Consider the following 20,469-nt stretch of genomic DNA (forward strand, 5'->3'; position numbering starts at 1 on the left):
CAAATCAAATACCTCAGGGGTGACTTTGCTCTCCTGGGATCCAATAATCCACTCTCACCCCTATATGGGTGATTTTTTTGTAGAGTGAAATATTGATTTCAGCTCAACATTTTGTAAATATTTAATTCATACATGTTGGAAAGGCCTAAGGATCACAAGAAAAAAAAAGCCTTACTATGCGCTGACACACGCTTGTAGCATATATCGTTACCGGATGGAAAAACAAGAAATGCAGGTTGTTTGTACTTCACACAAAGTACAAACTTTGGCTGGCTCAGTGACTATCAGTGTGCACATGAATTGATAAAAGTTACGAGCTGCTTATTTTCTCAGTAGTCATGCATTAACTGGACTTAACGGATGAAGCCATGAACATCTGCTAAGTGCTAACAACATTAAAATACAACAAGATGAGAATTTCACTCAGATATTGCAGAAGGGACATTTTCGAAAATCTGTTAGGACATTTCACCACACAACAAGCCATATTATTCCAGGTATTTGTCATAAAATACTTAAAATGACATATACAGCCATCCACACCAGCTAGGGGCAGCGTCGAGCAGCCTCTGAGCTAATGACGTTATGAGAGTCAAACATGCTTAGCTCAGCAGCTGTCACTCAAGGCGACCACGCCTATAATTAGGGAATAACCCTGTTGTGTCTATTGATTTGCGGATGTTCATGCTGCTTGTACGGTCGCAAATAGAGCTTTACCGGCGATGCGTTTGCACGATTTATTTTTCTGTAGGTGATTCGGTTGGAGAGGCTTATCGATGATGCAGCGTCGCTCCAACAGTGGTCAGGGCATGGAGTAATCCATCAAATGTGAAACGGTAATTCTGTATCAGGATCCACATCAATACTTTTGTATGGTAGCTTAAATTCACCCATTTTGGCATTGTCGTTGGTACGCGACTTTCTCTCGGTCTCAGCTAACAGTGCCATTATTGACATCTGTGTAGCAGCGTGCGCGGCCGGTCAGGGTGCAAAGTAATACATTAAATGTGAAATGGTCGAATATTTTGCGACCTTACACCTGATATTATACAGTAATATCACACGATTAACCAATCAGATTCACTGAAAAAATGTAATTGGATTAGAATTATGTATAATGTTATTGCTTAAAACATCGTAAACTGAGAAATTAGAAAAAAATTCACTCCTATACAGTAGTCATGGAGGGGAAAACTATCCATAGAGACCAACACAGTTGTTTTGTACCAGGCTGTAGATGTGCTAATTGCTGCTCTACAGTTGGACGTTTTAACATGGAATTGAATGGAAACCTGCTTGCGTTTGGATCCAGTCAAGGAACTGCAAATTTTTCTTCTTCCAGATGGTTGACCCGAGCATCACTACCGACTCTTCATTTGATTGTTATACACATTTGTGTCACACATAGAGACATCTGACTGGTACATAACAAAGCAAGAAGGCCCAAAACATAGGCTTGCCTTTCAAATGAGCTGCAGTTATCCTGGGTAAAGTAAAACCTGGTCTTAAGAGGGCCTTCAGGGAAAACTTTGCACATCTGCTACTCAAAGAAATAGTTTGCCTCGTCAAGCTGTAAACCTGAATTCCTTTTATGCTCCACATGTTTTTGCCCTGTACTGGTACGAGATCTGCAGCAAAACTGGTGAACTGTTGTGGAAGGTATAATGAAGCTGCTTGACTGCAAAAGTCAGAAATGGCTTCAGATTAATGCTTAAAGACATAAATGTAACAGAAACTATTTTTGAGTGGCAGCTTTATTTTGACATTATAGCTACTGTTAACTAGAACGAGCAGGAAAATCAAAGTTTAAAAGTGCCATTTCTGACTCCTCCCGTCTCACCCTGCTGATGGAGAAGACAAATCCAGGCTGGCCGGAGCAGACACCCATAAAGCAGAAGCGCAGCTGCCAGTAGAACCAGTGCTCGCAGATGAAGGTGATGAGTGAGAGGGCCATGGCAGCGCCAAGCATGTAGAAGACACCAGCCATGTTATCCACATCCAGCTGGCTGGACATCACCTCGTTCTTCTCGTGGTGGCAAATCCCCGTCAGCCACAGGGACTCCAGCTCCTCCATCTCACCTGGAGGGAAGTTACATAAAAACATTGTTGGGACAATTGGCAGAAGAAAAGCAGGGAAGAGTGAAACAAATGGAGAAAAAGGGTGGGAGGGAGGGCAGGAGAGTCACATCAAGTGCAAAGAGGGATGAGAAAAAGAAGGATGAAGACATAAGGACAGACAGAAGAACAAAAAGGTGGCAACAGTTGATGTGCAGATGTGTTTTATAGCCCGCAAAGAAGTTGAAATTAAAAATAAATAGCACATGACAAAAGTGAGGAAGAATGTAAAACATAAAAGAGAGAAGAGAGATGTGATGTAATAAGAGGACGGGAACTGGAGAACACAAGGGACAGGGAGAATGATGCAACAGAAGAGGGACGATGGCGGGCAAGTGGGTGGAGGAAGAGCAGTTAGAAATGAAAGATGGTTCTGAATTCTTGTGCAGATGAAAAGATAAAAGCGACATCTCTGGAGCCGTTTAAATTTTTACACTGATCTCAGTTTTCACCAGTAAGCATGCAAGTGTTCATCCCTAAATACATCAGTGCATCCACGCATACTGTAGAAAATGTGTACGCGGTAATCTACGGCTGTGTTTGTATGAAGTATGCATCGCCACGCGTCTGGGATCTGATTTGGCCCCTCGGCCCCTCGTCTCTTTGTGAGTCACCTTCTGTTTCATCATGAGCTGTTCTCTACTAAAGCAGCTGTGGCAGGACAGCCATCGCTTAATTAATCATACATTCAGGCGATGTCGCTGCACGTTGGGGCGACTGGCACTGGAACACCGACGAAAACGTCCACAGAATACAAACTGTGGGAGCATGCAGACAAAAATACAAACACACTGCAGCTTGTCCCTGCATGTGCTGAACAGCTAACAGAACCGGAACTGATGTTTTAAAATAGTGTAGCAGATAACTGAAACAATCCTTCAAATAGTGATACAAGCACCAAATCTGGCACAAATACACCTAAGACATTAATCTTTGGAAAAAAAAAATAAAAAATTACACAGGGGTCAAAATTTAAAAATGCTCCAATCAAATTGAAAACTACACCACATTATTTGTCTCATCATAAATATTCCAAAACGGTACACAGTAAAATCACCAGTGTAAAACTAACATTGACAGTGTTAATTTAACACTGGTGATTTTACTGTGTATAGTTTGGACTGTTTATGACTGAATGTTATGGAGTTATGAGGTAAAAACAGTAAGAACGGCGACAAGGGTTAATGGCACATTATTGGTTGAGCTAATACGATTAATAAACTGAATAGTTTTGGCAGTGTTGAATGCTTGGTCTCCAAAGTAAAGGTCAAACAAGGTCAACGTCCATTGGATTCTATGACATGTCACACATGTTACCCTCTAACATGATACCTAAGCATGATATATGGCCCAAACTATTCCTTTTTAAAACTCTGTTAATTCAACTAATAATTTGCATAACTTCTGACCAAAATAGGAGCAACTTTAACTTTGATCCCTGTACAAACTGAAACTGACCTTTGTCACCATTCTTGCTGTTTTTATCCCATAACTCCAGAACATTCAGTCATAAATAATTCAAACTATACCTTTTTGGAATCTTTATGATCAGGCAAATAATGTTGTATAGTTTTCAATATGATTGGAGCATCTTTTAATTTTGACCCCTGTGTAATTCTTCAGTTGACCCCTACCTGGCTGCCTATTGAAAATTCAGGTGGCTAATAGGTTATTTCAAGAGTAATGTCTAAGGAGTATTTGTGCCAAATTTGATGCTTGTAGCACCATTTGCAGGATTCCGCTCTACATATTCTCTTATCTGCTGCACTAAAATGACAGCGGCATCGCTTGATTTAAAAAAAAAAAAAAAAGTTTGGGTTTGGCTGGTTTTGTGCATTGTTGGGGAGATTTGTTTAAAAGTTAAAATAATGATGTAAAAACGAGCAAATCCTGAACTCCACATTTTATTGACGTGATACTTGTCATCATTGCAGGAGAAGAGAGAACTGGCAAAACCAGGGCAAAACATGCCAGTGTTTTAGTGATTTCCAACTTTCCCAGCAGTACCTCCTTAACACACCATAGAAGAAAGTGGTTTCTCTGAGCTGTGTAACCACAGTACTGATAAGAAAAATAAAGGAAGATGTAGTGTTCTCTGTGATGGATTGCTGCACCTACTTCAATAAAATCACAAGGCTCTGTAAGCTGATTTATCGTTTTCAGTTTGGAAAAAATACATCGAAACATTTAACTCCAGACAAGACTTTGTTGGAGAATTTATAGTCGTGTGAACAATGAATGTTATAATGTGCACTGAACAACCTGTGTAATGCACATGGACTACTGTACATTTAAAAATGCTAAAACAAAGAAAATAGGACTGAATAGTTTTTATTTTATTGCACTGTACATAATTTTTTGAATAACATGTAAACTCAGATTTGAGAAAAATCAGTTAAACATTATGCTAAATGCATAATTATGCATCATTTCTGAATTGAAAGCACAAAATTTTCATTAAGTCCAGTTTATGAGATTTGAGGATATGCTCCTTTTGTCTGTTTTCTGTGAATCGAATATTTTAGAATTTTTATTCTTGAAGCCTCATGTCACTTGTTCAGAAAATATTTACAATTTTTAAGCATTTTATATTGACTGAAAATTGAAAAGGATTGAGACAGTCAAAAGAGCAATCCATATGAAAATGAAGTATCTTTGTGCAATATGGTCTCTATGTGCAAATAATATATAACATATTGTGAACATATGCAAAAATGTTAATACATCAGTGTGTAAGATGTTTGTGAGTGCAAAGTGGCAGTACACAAACATCATCTCTGTCACACCTCTTTGGGAATCAACAAACAGCCCAATCACATATCAAAGGTTAGTAATAACAGGAAAACTAGAGACATTCATCATGAAATGCCCCACGCGCAGTATTATTTTCCATGCAAAGTGCAGTAATATGTACTTGTATGGGGTGGGTATTTGGTTGAAGCCTTATGTGTTTCATGTAAACTGGGATATACAATGAAAAAATTGGCATAAAATTGGAGATTGGCATAATATTTATTTAGAAGATATGACAAACAGTGACCATAAAAAGTCGGTCATGGTCGCCAGCCTTCAAAACAAATGCAACCAGTGGTGACCTTGAAACAGAGGTCAAGGTCACCGGCCTTCGAACCCATGCAAAGTACTCCTCCAAGGCATGTACCCACCAAGTGTGAAGTTTCTACGAGCAAAAGGTGCCAAGCTACTTTGCGGCAAAGGATTTGACAGTTGTGACCATTGGTGACCTTGAAAAGAAGGTCAAGGTCACCGGCCTTCAAACACATGCAAAGTACTCCTCCAAAGCATGTACCCACCAAATATGAAGTTTCTGCAAGTAACAGGTGCCGAGCTACGTTGTGACAAAGGATTTGACAGTTGTGTCCATTGGTGACCTTGAAAAGCAGGTCAAGGTCACTGGCCTTCAAACCTATGCGAAGTACTCCTCCAAGGCATGTACCCACCAAATATGAAGTTTTTGCGAGCAATAGGTGCCGAGCTACGTTGCGGCAAAGGAATTGCGGCCGGACAGACAGATGGGCGGACGGACGGACAAACTGATGGAAGGACGGACAGACGGACAACCCGGATGCTACATGCCCCGCTTTGTGGCGCAAGCGCAGGGCATAAAAATGGTGACATAAAGAGACCATTTGAATCTATTTTGTTTTGATAAATTCAGTGAGTATGCGATACTTTAATTCAGACAGACAGACAGACAGAGAGGGAGAGAGAACAGATTCATTTTCTGTCACCTCCTGGAGGATTTACTACATCTGATGATAGAGTTCTCATCCTCATTATGTATCTGCTGTGCAAACACAGCCAAAATGACACTAAGAACAAACAAACAAATCATTGAGGCTCCACCATATATGATAATTTTTCTTCATTAACCTATTTAGTAACCTGCTTTACAATCAGATACACAGTATGAGGTATTGTCCATGGGGCAATAATGCAGGATTCAGATGGCAGAGCAACAGGGTTTAATGAAAGTTCAGGCTGGATTTGATACAGAAAAGCAGGCTGAGAAAAACAACAGTAACCAAAGCATGAGGCAGAGACAAGGTCCAAAAAAACCAAGCAGGCAGGTCAAAAACACGGACAGTCAATAAGAGACAAAAATACTCAGAAGGAAGTGCTCAAAAGTGTCTCAACGCTCAACAACCTCACAAACAGGTAGGGTAGAAGGTGTGACTTAAACAGGGGAAGTGATTAGAGGGAAATGCAAGGCAGGTGTGTGAGGAAGGATCTGGAACAGGGCATGGCAAGCAGGAAAGAGGACAGGAGGGGAACGCCCAACACCAAGCATCAGACACCAGACAAGAAAAGTCCCCCCACCAAAACCCCAAGCAACCATAACAGTGAGAAAATAATCCAACAGAGAGAAAATAATACAACAATACACTCCCCACAGACTCAATCATGACATAAGTTAACACCATGGCCAACAAACTAGCAGTTTTAGGACTGTGGGCAGGTGCCACATCCTGCTGTAAAAGGAAATGAGTATCTCCATGAAGATCATTAACAGATGGAAGTATGAAGCGCTCTAAAATCTCCTGGTAGACGACTGTGCTGAACTTGGACTTGAGTGCTCTAAAATCTCCTAGTAGATGACTGTACTGAATTTGGATTTGATTAAATAAAACAATGGACCAACAACAGCAGATGACATGGCACCAAATCATCAATGACTGTGGAAACTTCACACTGGACTACATGTTATGTGTCGACGCGGATTGAGGAGCGAACCTGCGTCAGACAGAACCCAGCGCTAAAAATAACCAGAAAGCGGTTCCAACAACAAAAACAATTTATTTTTCACCTGTGCCTAAATAAAATGTACAAAACCAAAACCAACGTCCTTCTGGAGGAGTGACTGCTGGCACGCTCTCCAGCGCCCGCAAGGAGAGAAGTCCGGCGCTCCTGGACCCACTACCACCAGACAAACACCCCCCAGGTGGACACGACAAACTGACTCTCTGTGAAGCAAAGAAGATGTGAGGTAAGTCAGCAGTTACAACAATATCTTTCAAAAGACACACGCTATCAGCAACACATTCAGGTCTGTACTTTTTATCTTTATGCAAATGAGCAGCTTCTCACAACAAGTGGAGGATCACTTATCCTGCACGCCACAGCAGTGAGAAGCAAGCTGCACAATTCTCATCACAATTCAAGTATACTGTGTAACAAAACACCAAGTTACTATCAACAATTAGTCAAATACTTAATTACCTTTAATGTGTGCTGACAGCATGTGTCCTCACCCTTCCTTGCTTCACGGCTCGATGTGTCAAACCCAGGTGCGGTCCTCAGCGTCTCACAAACGAACATCACAAGGTAGAGTTCCCGGCAGTTCTGCTTGAATCACACATGCCTTAAAAGCAGAACGCCATCCAATTATCTGCTTCAGCTGAAAGTCTTTAAGGTTGCATGTGAGCACCAGTCACAGGTGCTTCACATGATGTTGATGAGGGTGAGGATTCTTCAGCCAGCACCTTCTCCACAGACAAATCAGTTTCCATGCCACCTGAGGAGCAAAGAAAAGAAAAGAACACCAAAACATCCAGCCACACCCCCCAACACACAACAGTACCCCCCCATCAACGGGAAGCCTCCCGGCGACCGAACAGACCAGACCCGAGAACAGCACCTCCCTCCGGGGTCCACGTCAGGAAGTAGACAGCACCACGCTCCCAAGGTCCACCACAGACAGCAGGACAGGCACCGCAGCTGGAAGGCCGGCTGGAATCAACAAAGCCCCAAAACATACCCCAATACACTCCAACACACAGAAAAAAAACATAAAACCCACCCAAAACCTCCCCAGGGGACCGTCCCATCAAACCCCGGGAAGAAAAGAAAAACTCCCAAACGCCAAAACCCAACACAGCCCCACAAACACAATACAAACAGAAATGCATAAAGGAAAAATAAACAACCCCCCCAGAATGACCTGCAGAGTCCAACCCCCCCCAGAAGGCCTTCATCGCCAGTTCCAGGAGGAACAGCCAGAACCATGATCCCACACAGGTCCCCAGGTATACATGGAGCAAAACGGCGCCCCCCAGGGGACCGTACCATCAACCCCAGGAGGTACCCTCCCCACAACCCCGGAACCCCAGACCCGGTCACACTTGGCCAGTTGGCCCCAAGCCAATTCCCCCCCAGAGGACCGTCCCATCAACCCTGGAGGTGGAACCCGGAAGGAAACAGAACAAAATCAAACATCAACCCCCGGAGGACTACCAAAAACAACCCCGGGGGGATATAAATGACTGTAAACCCTGTTACCCTCCCCGGCACCTCGAAAGACCCCAGGTCCCTCCCAGAGCCTTCGGCGGCTCAATTTTGGCGAACGGCTCAAAATATCAAGCCGGAGAAGGGAACAGAAAAAAAACTAACCCAGCTCCAACCCCAAGGTGCAGCAGAGAACCGGAAATACGTCCGGTGCCCCAACTCGACCATACCCCAGCCTCTCGGGAGGGGTGGAACTACCGAAATGGCGAACGGCAACAGATCGGCCCACCCCTCCGACTGAGGTAAGTCTCCGCTGCACCACACCCCGGCAACACCAATGACGAACGGTACAAAGGCTCACCGAGGCTGGAGTGGAACCGGGCCCTAACCAAACCAAAAAAAACGCCTCTAACACCCCCCCCCTAGGTGCAGAGGTCTTCTGAGAATGCCCAGCGTGACCAACCTGCACCACCCCACCACCCACAAGACAAACGGTCTTGGGGCAAGTGAGGTTGGGGTTAGGGATGTAGAGAAATAAAAAACAAAATAAAACGACCCAACAACCCAAACAGAAAATACCTAAAAACACATAAAAAATTAATAATGACGTGAGCTCAGGTGGACTTCCAACCGCCTAACAGTCACTCCACCAGATACGCCTCTGACTCCCCATACAATTATAACCCCTATTTAAGGAAAAAACATTTACCCGTGCTAGATTTTTTTTAATTTTTTTTTTATGTGTGTTATGTTGCCTGTCCCGGAACACTTGGAGACACGTCACCATTATTTCTCTTGACGTTTACATGTCGGGGCAATACAGTAATCTCTGCTCGTCCGAGCTGCATGGGCTCGTCAACAGGAGGAGCCAGAGGTCCCATCGGAGGAGCCTCAGTGGGGCAAAGAAGAGGCGGCCCAGATCTGTGTCGGGGAAAGCCCCGAGACGAAAAAACCCGCTCTGATGGGCGTCCTCTCTTGCGTCCACGCTCCTTCATCCGATCATCTAGACGAATCACCAACGATATTAGCTCATCTAATTTGTTTGGCTCGTCACGGACTACCAGCTCGTCTTTCAATGACTCACCCAACCCATCTACAAATACGCCTCGTAAAACTGCGGCGTTCCAACCTGTGGGTGACGGAGTTATCGGCACCGGTATCGATAGTGCCGCAGCTGGAGCAGCAGGAAGCAGAACGGCTTGCGCTGCAAGCTCCGTAACACAGGCGTCTGTTTGTTTAATTTGGTTCACGAGATGCTGTAATTGCTCCCGTATGTTCTCCAAGTGTTCTTGAACTTTTTCGACAAAAGGAACCGCTTCTCCCGCTGGGTCCATTATGGAATGGCCGGGAACTACTGTTATGTGTCGACGCGGATTGAGGAGCGAACCTGCGTCAGACAGAACCCAGCGCTAAAAATAACCAGAAAGCGGTTCCAACAACAAAAACAATTTATTTTTCACCTGTGCCTAAATAAAATGTACAAAACCAAAACCAACGTCCTTCTGGAGGAGTGACTGCTGGCACGCTCTCCAGCGCCCGCAAGGAGAGAAGTCCGGCGCTCCTGGACCCACTACCACCAGACAAACACCCCCCAGGTGGACACGACAAACTGACTCTCTGTGAAGCAAAGAAGATGTGAGGTAAGTCAGCAGTTACAACAATATCTTTCAAAAGACACACGCTATCAGCAACACATTCAGGTCTGTACTTTTTATCTTTATGCAAATGAGCAGCTTCTCACAACAAGTGGAGGATCACTTATCCTGCACGCCACAGCAGTGAGAAGCAAGCTGCACAATTCTCATCACAATTCAAGTATACTGTGTAACAAAACACCAAGTTACTATCAACAATTAGTCAAATACTTAATTACCTTTAATGTGTGCTGACAGCATGTGTCCTCACCCTTCCTTGCTTCACGGCTCGATGTGTCAAACCCAGGTGCGGTCCTCAGCGTCTCACAAACGAACATCACAAGGTAGAGTTCCCGGCAGTTCTGCTTGAATCACACATGCCTTAAAAGCAGAACGCCATCCAATTATCTGCTTCAGCTGAAAGTCTTTAAGGTTGCATGTGAGCACCAGTCACAGGTGCTTCACATGATGTTGATGAGGGTGAGGATTCTTCAGCCAGCACCTTCTCCACAGACAAATCAGTTTCCATGCCACCTGAGGAGCAAAGAAAAGAAAAGAACACCAAAACATCCAGCCACACCCCCCAACACACAACACTACAAGCAGCTTGGATATCCTTATCTCTCCACTCTTCCTCTAGACCAGGAGACTTCCACTCCAGTTCTTGAGGACTGGTGTCCTGCAACTTTGCACTCTGGAGAACTTCATAATGAGGAGGTGACTCAGCCATTTGATTCAGGTGTGTTGGACTAGGGACACATCTAAAAGGTGCAAGACACCGGCCCTCAAGGACTGGAGTTCAAGGCTGGTGCTTTAGACTCTGAGACCTTGATATCCAAATGAAATGTAAAATTTACTTTCATCTCAAAAGTGGACTTTGAACCACAGAGTGAAGGTCTGGTTCTTTATTTTTTTTTTTTTTCATTAGTCCAGTGAAGATGCATTGCGTCTGGTTGAGGAGTGGCTTGACGTGAGGAATGAGACTCTTGTAGTCCATTTCCTGGACACATCTCAGTGCCATGGCTCTTGATGCACTGACTCCAACCTAGTGGTGGGCACAGTTCCGCTAATCTGCTAACCGCAGATTATCATCATCGGACCAATTATCTTCCGATAAGCTTTGGTCCAATAATTTTTAGACCGCTAACATTTTTACTTGTAGTAGTAGATGTGCAGTTACATTCTCTACAAACAGAGAAGAGCTGGATCTAGAAGAAACCGCTCTATCCTCTGCAGACAAAGGAGAACTAGTCACAAAAAAGAAAAAAGCTCATTTCTTTTGACCCCATACTGGTACACTGGCAATATCACCCAAGTCATCCAGAGGCATACAGTTTTAACTTATGGTTAAAATTTTAACCAAACTAATTTCAGACAAGTTATTTAAATTAATGTCACATCTGAAGTTTTATAAAGTGAAAATATCAGATATATGATTTAGTTTTAAAGTAATGCACTAATTTTGAAGCTTTTAGTGTGGACATGTTGTGTCCAGGTGCATTATGGGTACCCTCAGTACATTCACGACAGAAGAAATGCATTTGAGACGCTCTGATCATGCTCCACACAGACAACAGCATTAAACTCTTTATATATTGTGCCTAAAACTCTTGTGAATATATTCTCTGGGTTCATAGATGTTGTTATTGTGTTTGTTTTATCTAAAAATGCCAGAAGAAGCCCAGGTTGCTTCTCCAAAAGCCGAAAAGTCTGTTAAATTGTGATTCAGGCTGTGCGATATAACCGGCGTCAAAATGCATAGAACACTGCCATCTTCTGGCGACCAGTTATATCACAGTGTTGTCGACCGCAGGATTTTAAAATTATCTGTAGGTTTCCAAAACCTGAGAGACCACACACGTGGAGATAAAAAAATCATAGACAGGTTTAGTTGTACAGTGTGTGGTGTCAGCCACATGGTAAAAACAACACACACGATCAGATTTCACACACGAACATTCCCAGGTCAAACATGTTACTTTCTGATTGGCTGCATGTCACATTTAGCTCCTCACGTCCTTCTTAACACACCACACATGGCAGGAATATCTGATAAGATTATATTTGGCGTCATCACGACTGTCGGGGTGTCTTTAAGATTGTCGAAAGGGGAAGATCGGGTCCGATATTGACCTAATCATCTTGCCATGTGAACCAGGCTTGATGTTATGATGCCTCATGGAGTGACTGATTGAGCTGTTATAACACCGCACCAAGCTGCTAACCAATCAAATGTTATGACGCCTCACGGAGCGACTGATTGATGCGTTATGACACCGCATCGAACATGTTTTCACTATTATTTGATTTCTTTCTGTGACTGACATTGTTATTCAAGCAGTCAAATGGCAATTCCTATCGCCACACAACTCCAGCAACCACACACGAGAAAGTTTTTTGACAGTTTTTGTTATCGAAAGAAACCTTGTCTCCCTAACCGCATAGAGTTGTGATGTTATCACACGTATGCTTAGGCGCTGTCTAGCGGGATCTTGAAAATTTCTTTCATTTTTTTTATACAAATGGAAAAAATTACATATTTTACAAAAGCACATTTATTTGTAAACACCAACACATTACGTTGATTCACTTGTGTTGGTTTTTACACAGAATGAATGAATCAACCAATCAGCCTGAGTGGAGGCTTAGTTAACCATAATCCCTTTGGGCATTTGTGTGTTAATGTTCAAATCTTCAGAATGAGTGCATTATTTTAAAATGAACAGATATGTGTTATATATCACTTTGTACATTTTAAGAGTTTACATTAATGTAGTTATTCTATCTGGAATAATTTTATTTCTAAAGCAAAACCATATTTCAAACCTGCTTTCCATTTGAAGACCTCTACCTCATCGCTGGACCAGTGTATCTTATCAAGGTAAATGATGTTTCCCTACAGCAGGGGGCAGAGCGCACAAAGAAAGAAGGGCTGGCTCACTGGCTGTTTGAGTTTGTGATCACCACTGGTTCTACAACCCCTGGCAAAAATTATGGAATCACCGGCCTCAGAGGATGTTCATTCAGTTGTTTAATTTTGTAGAAAAAAAGCAGATCACAGACATGACACAAAACTAAAGTAATTTCAAATGGCAACTTTCTGGCTTTAAGAAACACTATAAGAAATCAAGAAAAAAAGATTGTGGCAGTCAGTAACGGTTACTTTTTTAGACAAAGTAGAGGAAAAAATATGGAATCACTCAATTCTGAGGAAAAAATTATGGAATCACCCTGTAAATTTTCATCCCCCAAATTAACACCTGCATCAAATCAGATCTGCTCATTGACATTGACCCTATGCCATGACATTGACCCTATGTGTCTTTTTGCAAGGAATGTTTTTGCAGTTTTTGCTCTATGGCAAGATGCATTATCATCTTGAAAAATGATTTCATCATCCCCAAACATCCTTTCAATTGTCCAAAATATCAACATAAACTTGTGCATTTATTGATGATGTAATAACAGCCATCTCCCCAGTGCCTTTACCTGACATGCAGCCCCATATCATCAATGACTGTGGAAATTTACATGTTCTCTTCAGGCAGTCATCTTTATAAATCTCATTGGAAAGGCACCAAACAAAAGTTCCAGCATCATCACCTTGCCCAATGCAGATTCGAGATTCATCACTGAATATGACTTTCATCCAGTCATCCACAGTCCACAATTGCTTTTCCTTAGCCCATTGTAACCTTGTTTTTTTCTGTTTAGGTGTTAATGATGCCTTTCGTTTAGCTTTTCTGTATGTAAATCCCATTGCCTTTAGGCGGTTTCTTGCAGTTCGGTCACAGACGTTGACTCCAGTTTCCTCCCATTCGTTCCTCATTTGTTTTGTTGTACATTTTTCGATTTTTAAGACATATTGCTTTAAGTTTTCTGTCTTGACACTTTGATGTCTTCCTTGGTCTACCAGTATGTTTGCCTTTAACAACCTTCCCATGTTGTTTGTATTTGGTCCAGAGTTTAGACACAGCTGACTGTGAACAACCAACATCTTTTGCAACATTGCGTGATGATTTACTCTCTTTTAAGAGTTTGATAATCCTCTCCTTTGTTTCAATTGACATCTCTCGTGTTGGAGCCATGATTCATGTCAGTCCACTTGGTGCAACAGCTCTCCAAGGTGTGTTCACTCCTTTTTAGATGCAGACTAATGAGCAGATCTGATATGATGCAGGTGTTAGTTTTGGGGATGAAAATTTACAGGGTGATTCCATAATTTTTTCCTCAGAATTGAGTGATTCCATATTTTTTTCCTCTGCTTGGTCTAAAAAAGTAACCGTTACTGACTGCCACAATCTTTTTTTCTTGATTTCTTATAGTGTTTCTTAAAGCCAGAAAGTTGCCATTTGAAATGACTTTAGTTTTGTGTCATGTCTGTGATCTGCTTTTTTTCTACAAAATTAAACAACTGAATGAACATCCGCCGAGGCCGGAGATTCCATAATTTTTGCCAGGGGTTGTATAAGAAGCTTTGGTGGTGTTTAAACTCAAAATCAGCTTCTTAGTAGCTGAGAGCGTATGGGAGGCAAAACTGAAAGTTATCGGTTATTTGTATAGCTTCCGATACGTTTTTAGACAGTTTATTGGTTTTGTGTTAAAAAAATAACTTTTCAATTAGCTGATTACCAGTTATCGAAGCTAACTTTTTGGTTAGCTGTGTCCACCACTGCTCCAACCTCAGCTGACTCCTTGTGAAGCTTGCCAAGTTCTTGAATCGGCTTTGCTTGACAAGCTTCTCAAGGCTGCAGTCATCCCTGTTCCTTGTGTATCCTTTCTGACCACACATTTTGCCTTCCAGTTAACTTTCCATGAATGTACATTAATCCAACACCCCGTGAACAGTTATATCTTTCAGCAATGACCATCTGTGGCTTACAGTGAGTATCTCCAAGACAGCTGTCAAGTTAGTAGCATTTCCTGTGATTGTGGTTGTGTGGACTGGTGCAGACTGACAGATTTGTGTGGTTTATACTGCATAAATTGTGAGTCAGTCAAACTAAAATGAAATATTAATAATATTAATATTAATATAACTAATATATTTTGAGATTCCTATTTTCTATTTTTCGGAATAGTGGGCTATAATGATCAAAATTCAAATAAAAAATGCTCGACATATTTTCATTCATATGGTGCACCTGTAAAGTATTCACAGTGCTTCACTATTTACACATTTTATGTTACAACCTTGTTCCAAAACTGAGTAAATTCATGTTCCCTCAAAATTCTACACACAATACCCCATAATGTCAACATGAAAAAGTTTTTTTTTTTTCAAATTGATTAAAAATAAAAAATTAAAAAAATCACATGTACATAAGTATTCACACCCTTTGCTCAAAACTTTGTTGATGCATCTTTGGTTGCAATTGCAGTCTCAAGTCTTCTTGAATATGATGCCACAAGCTTGGCACACCTATGTTTGGTGCAGCCATTTTCAGATCTCTCCAGAGATGTTCAACTGGATTCATGTTTGGGCTCTGGCTGGGCCACTCAAGGACATTCACAGAGTTGTCTTGAAACCACTCCTTGGATAACTAGGGTCACTGTCCTGCTGAAAAATGAACTGTCACCCCAGTCTGTGGTCAAGAGCACTCTGGAGCAGGTTTCATCCAGGATGTCTCTGTACATTGCTGCATTCATCTTTTCCTCAATCCTGACTAGTCTCCCAGTTCCTGCTGCTGGAAAACATCCCCACAGCATAATGCTGCCACCACCATGCTTCACTTTAGAGATGGTGCCTGGTTTCCTCCAAACACTACTCCTGGCATTCACACCAAAGATTTCAATCTTAGTCTCACAAGAACAGAGAATTTTGTTTCTTATGGTCTGAGACTCCTTCAGGTGCCTTTCGGAAAACCTCAGGTGGGCTGCCATGTGTCTTTTACTAAGGAGTGACTTCTGTCTGGTCATACAGGCCTGATTGGTGGATTGCTGCAGAGATGGTTGTCTTTCTGGAAGGTTCTCTCTCCACAGAGGAATGTTAGAGCTCTCACAGAGTGACCATTGGGTTCTTGGTCACCTCCTTGACTAAGGCCCTTCTCCCCCGATTGCTCAGTTTAGACGGGCGGCCAGCTCTAGAGTTCTGGTGGATCCAAACATCTTCTATTTATGGATGATGGAGACCACTGTGTTGATTGGGACCTTTAAAGCAACAGAAATGTTTCTGTACCCTAACCCAGATTTGTGCCTTGAGACTCAGAGGTATACAGACAATTCCTTTGACTTCATGCTTGGTTTGTGCTCTGACATGCACTGTCAACTGTGGGATGTTATATGTAGACAGGTGTGTGCCTTTACAAATGATATCCAATCAACTGAATTTACCCCAGGTGGACTCCAATTAAACTGTAGAAACATCTCAAGGATGATCAGTGGAAACAGGATGTACCTGACCTCAATTTTGAGCTTCATGGCAAAGGCTGTGAATACTTATCTACATGTGATTTCTTAGTTTTTAATAAATTTGCAAAAATCTAAACAAATATATTTTTCTCATTGTCATTTGAGGTATAGAAATGAATAAATAAATACATCTGTTAAAAGCCATGCAAGAATGGATGTACATTAACAAATGAAATGAAGTTGACCTCACATGAAATATCTGAAACAGGATTCAGTGTAAATGGAAGAATCACTGGAATATTAAAAAGTTGCATTTTCCATACTGCCCAAAGATTTCTGATTTCCTGTTGCATACAACTCGACTAAATAACTTAAATGCACCACACTGGAACACATATTAATGTATTCCACGTTAGATCAGTACCACAGACTGTTATATAAAAATTAAGATGTTTGTAGTAACATTTTTTGAAAACACACAACTTTTAAGATGAAAAACTCAGTCCAGCCTTCAGTTTTTCAGGTAATTTTTTTAAATCAGTACATGCTGCAAATGACCTGTCAACTGACCAATCAAAATTGGCGATTCTTCTCTTGGGCAGATGTGACATATTTTTGGTCATGACCCGCCTCAAACTACCCACAACTCCTTTTCCAGCCTTCCTATCACACCACTGGGCTGTGCATGTGAATGTGAGTACTTTCTAGGCCACCAGGAGGGGAGTGAATGGTGACGTGTGCCAAAGTGACATTGAAATCCACATAGGGGTGAGACAGCGTCGTCTGACTCCTGTTTGATTTCTATTATAGTCACGCGGGGGATGTTACTGCACACCAGTGGGCATCCAAACAAATGCTTATTGGTTGTTTTAAAAAGCACTTGTGGAGTTAACTATGTGTTACAAATCTTCTAATCAAAGGGACTGAAAATGTTCGAGTTAATCTGAGAAAACACAAAAAGGCTGACCCATATTAATATGCACATACACACGCACGCACACACGCACACACACAGACACAGTGTCAAAATGCACCGGGAGCAAAAGTGGCAGCGTTAACTGGGACACAGTATAGCAGGCCCCCGGAGGACTCTTGTTTCAGGATGCTCACAACACGATGGATCAGACCCAAATAAACGAGCTACAACAGTCACATGCAAACTTTCATAACAGTTCTGGTTTTGTCTGCGCCACAAAACAGGACAGTGTGAAATCACATCAGCTCCGTGAACAGCCATCGTCTGTGACATTTTGGCTCCTTTATGAGTGTTAGATATATTTGTATTTATTTGTTATTATATTTTATTTTTTACTATAGCAAGTATTTGTTATGCTTAAATGGTTATATTTTTAATGAGTTTTAGTCGTCTGTTTGAGTATGTATGTCAACTGGTCTGAACTGGTTTTATCTGATCAGAAACAAAGGAGTTAGGTTCCACCAGGTACCAAACAACTGTGTGTTGAAGACGAGGGGTGGAGCTTCCCCTCTGTCTGTAGGGAGCTAGTAAGATTAGGTTTGTGAGACTAATACCCACCCACTGTACTGCCTACATTTTCTTGTAAAAAAGCCATTTTGCCGGTCATGTTCGGGGTCTCTCAGATGCTGCGTCTCTGGGGACCCAGAACTGGTTTTCAGCGTGACTTTCAATAGATTCAAACTGAGGAATATATCAGTTTTGTTCTTTGTAAGGGACAGTATTACAATAAGAACTGGGAGAATTAACAATAAGGATGAAAATTTTAAAATCACACAGCACATGCGGCGCAGGTTAAAAGAACTGACATTTGGAACACATTTCATTTCACTGCCTGCTCATCGTTGAATGGTATGTTCCAGCTTTCACCTCATGAAATATTGGTACCATTGAACTCATAAACATTCATTATTTGTATAGTAACTGCATAACAGGGTCATTTGGGTAGTTTCTGTTGTCATTTATGATTTAAAAAGAGTAAACACAGTTGTTTCACAATAAATGGCTTCATCCAACCACTAACCATAAGTGGAAAAAAAAGGTTTTGTGTTATCACTCATATTCTCTGAAAAACTGGTTGAACTAAAAGGATTAATAAATGGAATAGTTTTGACAGCGTTGAATGTTTGGTCTCCAAAGTAAAGGTCAAACAAGATCAATGTCCATTGGATTCTATGACATGTCACACATTACCCCGTAACATGATAATGGACCAAACTATTCCTTTTTAATAATTTGCATCACTTTTAACCAAAACTGGAGCAACTTTAACTTTTGACCTCTGTACAAACTGAAATTAACCTTGAAATTGAAGATCTTGCTGTTTTTACCCCATAACTCCAGAACATTCAGTCATAAACAGTTCAAACTATACCTTTTTGGAATCTTTATGATCAGGCAAATAATGTGGTATAGTTTTCAATATGATTGGAGCATCTTTTAATTTTGACCCCTGTCTAATTCTTCAATTGACCCCTACCTGGCTGCCTGTTGAAAATTCAAGTGGCCAATCGTTTTTTCAAAAAGTAATGTCTAAGGAGTATTTGTGCCAAATTTGATGCTTGTATCACCATTTGCAGGATTCGGCTCTAAATATTCTCTTATCTGCTGCACTATTAGTGGTTAGCGCTGTTGCCTCATAGCAAAAAGGTCCTGGGATCGCTTCCTGCCTGGTAATTTCTGTGTGGAGTTTGCATGTTCTCCCCATGTTTGTGTGGGTTCTTTCCAGGTGTTCCAGCATCCAACCATTTCCAAAGACACGCAGGTTAGGTGATTTGGAAACTTTAAACAGGTTGTAGGAGCGTGTGCGAGTGTGACCCTTGATTGGAGCAAGTGTGTATCATGAATGAATGCACGTGATAATAGAACAACTTTATTCCCTGAACTCAGATTTCTTTAAAAATTTGCTTATTATGACCAGTCTTGCGTGGGAAAACTAAAATGTCTTGGATGAGTCAGTTTTGCATAACATTGGGGAAATAAGTTTTGTTACATTTTAGTTTACATTGAGAATGAACAAATCCTGTGCTATGGTGCCTGCAGCATCAACTTCATACCAAACATATCACTATTTCTGTTGTCAAAAGCTTCCAAACAGCTTACAAAAAAATCTGCTTCAGAACTCAGAGGTTATGTAAGATTAGCAGCAGGTCTGCAGTCAGCTCCAACTATCAAGTACAGTGACAAAACTCAATTCTCACCCAGCTGGCATGGCCCAAGATAATGCTGTGCCAAATCAGATTTTTATCCAGCAGAGACAATAAAAAGCAAAATTTAATATTGTTAAATCATAATTTAATGAAGAAAGACAAGCAAAGCAATTAATGTGCTCTATGTTTACCTACACTGGCTTGGCAGAGGTTTATGTTGTTTGGCCAAACTTCCATGTGGTCATGGAAGTTTCCAAGACAGCTTCCTTCCACAGTTAAGTGGTTTTATCTCAGGGAATATCTGGTAGTACATCTTTCACAGTAATTAAATATACAGCTCCTCGTGTCTACACAGCTGGGTACATGTCTCTGCTTGCACAGTGCATTAAACGGCGCCGGATCTATTAATAAAACAGGTTCCGAAGCAACACGTTGCCTCACCGTCTCCAAAGAGCTGCAGGATTGCCAGGTCCACGTGCCTCTTCCAGAGCGACTCCTTCTGGATGGCGATGCCGTAGCCTGTGGTGGCGAAAATATAGCCACTACCAATGGTGACCAGCTTACAGCCTTCATCCCTGCCAGCCATGTAGTTGAGTACGGCTGCATCGTAAATGAAAGCATCTAGTTTGCTAATGAGAAAGAGCCAGAGAGAAAGGGAGAAAAAGGTTACAATTAATTAGCACTTGGGATTCAGACATCACAGCTGCAACATTCCAATTAACCTGCTAAATAGCACTAAGCTCCAGATAAGCTGTAATAGAGTTCCACTTAGTTTGCCAAAGGCTGGAGCTGGCACATAGAATGGCAAAAAGGCACACTTGAGCAGAGGAGTGAAAGCATTACAGGAGTTATTTCGCAACAATATGCTTAAAAAGAACTGATTTTGAACAAGTTACCTCAGATTTCACTACTTATTTTCAGTGGTGAGCACAGCTAAAGCTAAAATTTAGCATCAATAAGTGCAAATCCACGAACTGAAAAGTTACATGTGAGAACGCTAAAA

The 20,469-nt window shown here is 41.6% G+C and overlaps 1 protein-coding gene across 1 annotated transcript in view; it reads right to left on the bottom strand.

The window, feature by feature from the left end:
- LOC117528025 (glutamate receptor ionotropic, NMDA 2B-like) overlaps positions 1-20,469 on the bottom strand; it is a 378,003-nt gene that overhangs the window by 9,229 nt on the left and 348,305 nt on the right. The window contains exons 14-15 of the mRNA XM_034190545.1: positions 19,908-20,095; positions 1,841-2,079 (exon numbers count right to left, since the gene is read on the bottom strand). Coding sequence (XP_034046436.1) covers positions 1,841-2,079; positions 19,908-20,095 — 427 coding nt within the window. The remainder of the gene's footprint in view (positions 1-1,840; positions 2,080-19,907; positions 20,096-20,469) is intronic.

The sequence above is a fragment of the Thalassophryne amazonica genome, chromosome 16 (genome assembly GCF_902500255.1).
Source record: "Thalassophryne amazonica chromosome 16, fThaAma1.1, whole genome shotgun sequence".
Classification (NCBI taxonomy): Eukaryota; Metazoa; Chordata; class Actinopteri; order Batrachoidiformes; family Batrachoididae; genus Thalassophryne; species Thalassophryne amazonica.